The 8008-nt window shown below is 35.6% G+C and overlaps 3 protein-coding genes across 7 annotated transcripts; 1 reads left to right on the plus strand and 2 right to left on the minus strand.

The window, feature by feature from the left end:
- Nucleotides 1-1810: 1810 nt before the first annotated feature.
- LOC106422491 (pectinesterase inhibitor 12) lies at nt 1811-3154 on the plus strand. Its single transcript, XM_013863271.3, has one exon. The coding sequence runs from the start codon at nt 1837-1839 to the stop codon at nt 2362-2364; it is 528 nt and encodes a 175-aa protein (XP_013718725.1). The 5' UTR covers nt 1811-1836; the 3' UTR covers nt 2365-3154.
- A 109-nt stretch (nt 3155-3263) lies between these two features.
- LOC106451454 lies at nt 3264-6480 on the minus strand. Of its 5 annotated transcripts, none has more exons than XM_048760319.1 (4): nt 6309-6480; nt 5768-5815; nt 5381-5671; nt 3264-4555 (listed from the first exon to the last, which is right to left on the minus strand). In XM_048760319.1, exons 2-4 carry the CDS (start codon nt 5777-5779, stop codon nt 3329-3331), a joined length of 1530 nt encoding a protein of 509 aa, XP_048616276.1. In that variant the 5' UTR covers nt 5780-5815; nt 6309-6480; the 3' UTR covers nt 3264-3328. The 5 variants fall into 5 exon arrangements, with proteins under 5 accessions (XP_048616276.1, XP_048616278.1, XP_048616282.1 ...); XM_048760326.1 differs by lacking the exon at nt 3264-4555 and adding an exon at nt 4600-5210; XM_048760321.1 differs by lacking the exon at nt 5381-5671 and having other exon boundaries at nt 6309-6470.
- Nucleotides 6481-6968: 488 nt separating this feature from the next.
- Nucleotides 6969-7442, minus strand: LOC125584554. Its single transcript, XM_048753243.1, has 2 exons — nt 7352-7442; nt 6969-7225 (listed from the first exon to the last, which is right to left on the minus strand). The coding sequence occupies exons 1-2, from the start codon at nt 7440-7442 to the stop codon at nt 6969-6971; spliced, it is 348 nt and encodes a 115-aa protein (XP_048609200.1).
- Between the last annotated feature and the right edge of the window lie 566 nt (nt 7443-8008).

An 8008-nucleotide genomic window follows, 5' to 3' on the forward strand; every position in this document is an offset into this window, starting at 1 on the left:
CATCGGCGGTTAAATAATAAATTAACAATATTTACATTTTATATAATTATAAAAATATCAAAAATCATAATATTATAATAAATATAAAAATTATATTAAAAATTATGGTTTTAAAATTTTAAAATTATAGATAATATTTTTATTTTAAAATTTTATCATATTAATTAAAATATAATAGATATATTTTAGTATTTTTATAATTCCAATTAAAATTTTTATTGAATATTTTTATTTTTGTATTTATATTGCTTAAAAATATATTATCCTCCTGCAACCGTCCACAACCGCAAACGCTAGCTGGAACCAACTTTTGAATTTATGAAGTTTAGAGCGGTTTAAAGCGGTTTGAGTGATTGTTGCAAAGCACCAACAACCAATACCAACCGCAAAAGCTGCGTTTGCAGGTGGTAGCGGGGATTTTGCGGTTGGTAGCAGGGAAACCAGTCATACCCTAAGTTCTAAACTCTAAATTTTTATCAATAACCCCAAATTTAAATTAAAATAAAAATATTTTAAATTTATTTTTTCTTTTTATATTCTATTTTAATTATTTTATTTAAAAATTATTATTTTAATTAAAATTATATTAATTTATAAATCAATATATATTTAATAAATAATATAATAAATATTTTATTCTTTCTTCAAATGTAAAAAAAAAAACTATACACTTTCGATCATAACTTATCATTCTTGAGAGCATTTGGAATTGGACAAAGTTTCAAGTTCTTTTTGCAAAATAAAAGTTCCAGCTTGCCCTTAGTTTGAAGTTAGAACTTTTCATTTTACATTTGAAATACCAACAAATATTTTCATCAGAAATTTCCTAAATTATTTTTAAAAATAAAATTTATTTTAATATAATATTAAACTAGTTAACTACTTTTTAACAAACGAAACTTATAATATTATGTAATAATATTTTAAAGTCATTTTCATTAAAAAAAATATTTTAAGTCATTTATATAAAAAATATGATAAGAATTAAATTTTGAAAAACGTTTTTAATAAGTTAGTTATATGAAAAGCGTTTATAAATTTTCAAAAAATCTTTAAACATTTTATAAGTTGAAAACGTTTTAAAAAAATCAAAATAATTTATAAATTCTAAAAAAAACATTTCAAATTTATATCCTAAATCGTTTAAAATTCCTTTTGAATTTTCAGTATTTTGTCAATGATTTCAAATGAAAAATTGTCCGTCAAAAATTTCTTTAATATTTTTGACGAAATATTGATGAATAGCAAAATATTATATTATATTAGAAATCAACGAATATTTTTTCGTTGAAAATTCGGTAAAAAAATTTCCCATGTTTTCTTGTAGTATATGAATCTGTGTCATTCTGTCAAGCTGGACGTGACGTGAGTTTTCATAAATTGGACTGGACAAGACTAATATTTGAGCCTCAGAAAATGGAACGAAAAATGCTTTTTGAAATTCCTAGAGGCTTTCCTTTTCAGTTGTTAAATATTTAGTATCTTTTTGAACCCAATCTTTCTATTTTCACAGATCACTTGTGTCATGTTTGGAAAGCTAAGAGTTAGACTAAATCTGACGTGTATATATGAAAGCTACGTACCGTTACTTGTTATATATTATGATTTTTTAAAAATGTAAATCGAGTTCTTAATATGGAAGTATCTTTTTACTAAAACTGAAACATTCCTTTTATGATAAGTTTATAACACACAAGAAAACAGGAAACATTGACATATAAGAAAGGAGAATATATACCCCTTACGTCAAATATATATATATATATAACAGCCTCTTGAATCATAAAGTTAACATCATATTCATCTCTTCTCATCTCTTACAAAGAAAACAAAAACATGAAGTTCTTCGTTTCAGTTGTAATGTTTTTTCTCCTCTTAAACTGTTTCGCAGCCGCGCAAACTTTGATTCGAGATTCTTGCAAAACAGCTGCAGCAAAAGATCCTAATCTCAAATATGATTTTTGCGTCCAATCACTTGAACAAGATCCGCAAAGCAAAACTGCAACTAGTCTATCAGGATTAGTCCTAGCGTCAACGAATAACGCTGCGTCCAAAATAATTAACGTGAAAGGGATAGTTGAGATTATTCTCAAGAGCAAAAAGTATCAACCGGGTACTGAACCCGCGTTACGCACTTGCGTAGAACTTTATGACGATGCTAATGATTCTTTAAAAGAAGCTTTGATGAACGTTAAATCCGATGATTACAGAAGTGCTAATGTGCATCTGAGTGCTGCTTTGGATGAACCGAACACTTGTGAGGATGGTTTCAAAGAGAAGCACACGAAATCTCCCGTTACAAACGAGAACAATATTTTGTTTCAGAAGATTTTGATTCCTTTAGCTTTTACAAATATGCTCTGATGAAATTACCATAAGTTCTTGTATTATGTAATATGGATTTTTATTTACCTAATAATAAATTTAAGAGCAGAAGAACATTATTTCACTGGAAATTTTTGCTACTATTTGAAACTTTTTTTAAAAAAAAAACAGTAAAAATAATATCTGTAAAAAAAAAAAAATTTAATGAGCAAACTCAACAAATCATGACTTATCCAAAGACCTTAAGGTTACTATTATTTCAATAGTATAACTAAAATAGCTTCGCACACATTTTATAGGTTTGAATTCTAATCCTATTTGTGTATAATTGGACATTTATTCTGAAAGTCTTTTACATGCGTTTTCCAGGGAGGAATATGAGTGTGTTAGCCTTGTGGTTAACTATACAATGAGTTGAAGAATAGTGTGAACTTCTTCTCGTGTTGAACTATGTCAAGTGGAGTGATACGTGGACACCAAGTAAGGCCCTGTTCGTTTCGTGGTCGCCAGCGTCAGCGACCAGAGTCAGCGACCAGCGACTGCGACATGATGTCGCTGATAGTTGTTCGTTTGAAGGTCGCGCGATTGATCGCAGCGGTTGTCGCTATGCTGTTCGTTTCTATGTCGCGCGATTGATCGCAGCGGTTGTCGCTATGCTGTTCGTTTCTGTATCGCTGGCGACCAAATATTTACTTTTGACATACATTTGCTCTTGTGTACTTAGGTTTCGTCAAAAACGTGGCTAAATCATTAAAACTGTAAAGTGTAATAAATCACACCATGGATGCAATATGTTTAATCATTTCAATTTCTTATATTTTTCCTTGTACAAGTTCACTTTTGTTTATGAGTTGTCACATTAATAAACTATAACTCTAATTAAAAAGTCTACACTTGAATATTATTTCTTGTAACTTAGAATATTGAAAAAGTCTAAATAATAAAAAAAGTGATCATACGAGTAACTTATAATAATAATCAGTACAAATTCAAATCAAATAAACTAATAAGGTAATCGATATCCTCTACTCAACTCATTACCAATATGATCACGTAAACCTTCCATGGTTCTATCACCAGTCGGCTCATATGGAATATGTCCACCATGACCATCACCATCTTCTTCTTCTTCTTCATCTTCCTCTTCATCTCTTTCTTCTTCATCATTATCACCATGAGTATGATATTCTTCTCTTCTCTGCCAATGCACAAAATCATTATCTTCTCGATGTGAATCACGTATGAAGTTGTGTAGAGCCATCGTTGCCGTCACTAGTTTTATCCATTTGATCAAACCATATTTTGGATGCCTACGGTCAAGAATTCTCCATTTTGCTTTCCACACTCCAAATGTCCGCTCAATCACTGATCGCAAGCTTGAATGTCTCCGGTTGAACACCTCTCGAGTGTTCGTTGGCGGTCCTCCTCTGTTGAACTGATCGAGATGATACCGAACTCTACGATACGGACCAAGATACCCTGCTCTTGTGGGATATCCAGCATCAACCAAATAATACTTTCCATTTGGCGGATGTGGAAAAAAAGGCTCATTCCTCGCACAATAAGTTAATACCTTTGTGTCATGGGCTCTACCCGGCACACCCACATAAGCATATATGAACTTCATATCAAAGTTACATATAGCAAGGACATTCATGGTTGGCTCCTGTTTTCTGCCCCTGTATGCTTCTGCATTTCGTTTAGGAGGGCGGACTGAGATATGAGTTCCATCCAATGCTCCAATACAGTCTTTAAAAAATGGCCAGTATCGATCATCATTTCTCAAAGCAGGACATACTCTTGTGAACTCACCATCTTCTGGTTTTAGTGTATCTGCAGCAAATTTCAAGAGAGAACTCAAAACCTCACCAAGTTTCCTTTTGACTGTATCCAACGAACGTTGATATCTTTGTGCAATAACCCGTACTGTCTTATCTTGACCCACCACTTCAAGGAACATTGCAACCGCTTCTTCAATATAGACATTCAACGTCTCTTGTAACCCATATCTCGTTGCTAACATCTTACACAGATCTTGAAATGTCCTCTGATTCATGCGAAGAATATCATAGCACTGTTGATCTGACCCGTGCATAAGCTGCTGAACATGATTCCATCCAGCACCTCGATCTGTTCTATGAAGCAATCTCTCTGGCTTAAGCACATCAACTTCATGCTCTTCCTCATAATCATCATCCTCATCATCATCATCCAAGTACCACCTAACCATCTGCAAAGCATTAAAATCACATATATATATATATAAGTTGCGAGACAGAAAAAACTACAATCTGAGTCATATTAAAACAGTCATACTGAAACAGACACTACAATCCTTCATATATCTTAACTCCAATCATATTTTCAAGATAGCTAATCTTATCATCATCACTAGAGAAAGACATAAAAGCCATTCTGTTTTCTTCAACAGCTTTGAGATGGTTAATTGCAGCAATGTGAAATGGTGACCACTTTATAATTCCAGGTAGCTCATTAAGTATCTCCAACACAGAGTGCACACGGAATTTGCGATCCTGCTGCAACACCACACGATCCTCTGCCATTATCTCTACCATCTTTTCTGCTATCTTATTTTTCTCAGCCAGAATTGCATTCCTTAGAACATAAGGCTCTTGATCAAATTCCTTACGCTTTCTTTTTGAACCTCCAGCTCTACTTGTTCCTTCTCTTGGTGCTGGCATCCCAGTGTCAACTGAATCAGACTCGTCATCCTTCTCTACATCTACTCTAGAATCTAAGCTAGCTTCTCCTTGCTGAGCACACCATCCTTCTGCTCCAGTTACAGTAACAGCACCAAACTCTGCTTCAAACACATCCATGTTTGGAGGCACTTTGGTCTTATACTTTCTTGCACCTTGCCATTCCTGTTTAAGAAGAAAAAATTAGTATATTTGAAACATACAGTATTTTTCAATGTCTAATATTTTTTTCAAGTTAATACTGATTCAATGTCTAATATTTTTCACTCTAAGCAGAAAGAGAACTCTAATACTGACATTATTAAAGCACTGAAGACTAAGAGAAAGATACTTACCGCAATGCGTTGATCCCACCAAGCATCCGACATCTCCAACCTTCCCAAAGCATCATAGACAAGCCCGGTTCTATTGTGGGTAAGCTTCTTGAACTTGACATATGCTTTTCTACTAATATCAACCTTGTTCTTAAACCTGTCCCATATCCATCTCTTACCAAATTTCTCTTCAAACTTATTTACGATGAACTCTCTTCCAGCTAGATTCATGCCACTCCTTGGTCTGTTCCCTTTCTTTTTCTCATCAGCATAAAGAGCAAAGAAATACCTAACTTCTTCATCGGTCCATTTCTAAATAACAAGTCTCATCAATAAACAAACAAGCTAAACTAGCAGAAAAAACTATCACAAAAGATCTAAGAAACTAGAACTGCCTAAAACACTTACATCATCAGCCATTCTTCTTATCTTGTCTTGTTGTGATTTATGTCCAACCTGAGAAGATAATACAGACATAAATGATGAGACTTGCAGACACATATTTCATCACTACTACTAAACTGAAACAACAATCTATCAAAAGCACACAAAATTTGACTCTTGTTCCAAACAACGAAGCTTTATTCAGACCAAACTATAAACTACTTGAAAGCAAATGCAAGAACACTTCGTCACATACCAAAAAGAACTCAAACCCATGTCTGAAAACATTCACAGGAACTCAAACCCATGTCTGATAATCGGATTAAAAACAAAGATTTGATAATCAAAATCTTAAATCTAAAAGCAACCCATATCAAGAATCAAAAAACCCAACAGTCAACTTAATTAATCTAAAGGTTCCATTATCCTCACACAAAACGCAGAGAGAGAGAGAGAGAGAGAGAGAGAGAGAGAGAGAGAGAGAGAGAGAGAGAGAGAGAGAGAGAAGAGAGAGAGAGAGAGAGAGAGAGAGAGAGAGAGAGAGAGAGAGAGAGAGAGAGAGGACCTTGAGCAGAGAAGGTTCTCTGTGGCTGCCGGAAATAGATCGGAGAGAAAGAGAGCTTGAGCAGAGAAGAGAAGTATGGCCGCAGGAAATAGATCGGGGAGAGAGAGAGAAGTTTCTGGTTTTTTTTTTTTGGCGTGAGTTTGTATTAGGGTTAATGGCAATGTATTGTGATTCTGTAAATATATTTAGGGTAGTTTTGTCTTTTTAAGTTTTTTTTTATTTTTTCGAGTGTTCAAAAAAAAAAAAAAAAATTCTAGTCGCACGATTTTGGTCGCACCGCTGAAATTTCCAGCGTCCAAAATTTTAAATCGCTGATCGCTAGCGTTTGGTCGCTGAGATCAGTCGCTGAACTCACGACCGGTAAACGAACAGCGTTTGGTCGCTGAACTTGGTCGCTGACGCTAGCGACCAGCAAACGAACACGGCCTAAGTCATTCGATAACAAACACCAAAACAAGACACAGTCACTCATAATTGTCCAAACTTAAAACACAAAAGACTTCATCAGTAGCCAACCAACAGTTCTCCCAAAATAAAACAAGACATGACAAGTAGAGGGATGAGACCGCGACTACTACTCTCTGTTGGTGTTGTTGCTGCCAGGAGGTGAAACACGCACCGTGAGAACACCAAACTCAGCATCCCAAGCGATGTCGTGGCTCAAAGTGGAACTCCAGGAGCACAAACGCTAGAACGGGTGATGGCTCCCATGAAGATACGGCAACTATCATCGTGCTCATAGACCTCCTTGTTCTCACCATAGAACTTGACTTCATTCTCATTAGGAAGCACCAATATATCATCACTACAAACACCTGGCAAGTCGAATGAAACGCAAGAACCTCCTCCATCACCTCTTCGTCTCCTACTGGTTGAACGCTTACAACCTTTCACCACAAATCGATGGTCCTCAGCCGCTTTAAACATCTTAAACAAAGGTTCATCCGTATTGTAACTTCCAGATTACCTATAAACAAACTATATAAGCATTTAATGGATAATGCAAAAAAAAAGGTGTGATCTTTATTTGAGTGGCTTCGAACCTGTGTTGGGAGGAAGAAAGTGAGTACACTTGTTGTCATGGTCTTTGACTTTGACCCTTGACACAATCATCCTCAACACTCCATCTTTCATCTTCGCATCCACCCCTGTTATCTCGCAGCAGTCACACCCTAGCTAAACCGGCGGTTCCAGCTTACTCACGGGCGTTTTTCTTGTCGTCTCCGTCGCTGAGAGTCTCTTCACCGGAGAAAAAGACAACCTTTTGCCTCACGGAGTCGACTCTGTGGCGGACACCGTCGTCTGGAACACCGGGCAAGTCGACGCGGACGTAAAGGTTGTCGTTTTGGAGGATCTTGATCTCCATGAAACCCTTTGGACCGTATCTCTGGTACAGGTTGTGGTCGCGTGTATGCCTGACATTTGGCAGGCTAGAAGCAAGAAAAAAAAATTTGAACCAGAACTGCTATACCCATGACTCGAACCCAGGGCACCCAACAAGTGAAACTCAAATAATAGCATCTTTAACCATCTCTGCTACCTAATCTTTATGAGAATTGGCCCCCAAACTTGTTTTATACCGATCGGCCCTCAAGCAAATGCTTGATGGGCTTGTATCCAGGCCCGGCCCTGCCTCCCTGTGTTCGGTTATAACATAAACAGAAAACTCATAATTAAAGGAGAAAACTTTATTGTGTGTT

Source organism: Brassica napus, chromosome A2 (assembly GCF_020379485.1).
Source record: "Brassica napus cultivar Da-Ae chromosome A2, Da-Ae, whole genome shotgun sequence".
In the NCBI taxonomy this organism is placed as follows: Eukaryota; Viridiplantae; Streptophyta; class Magnoliopsida; order Brassicales; family Brassicaceae; genus Brassica; species Brassica napus.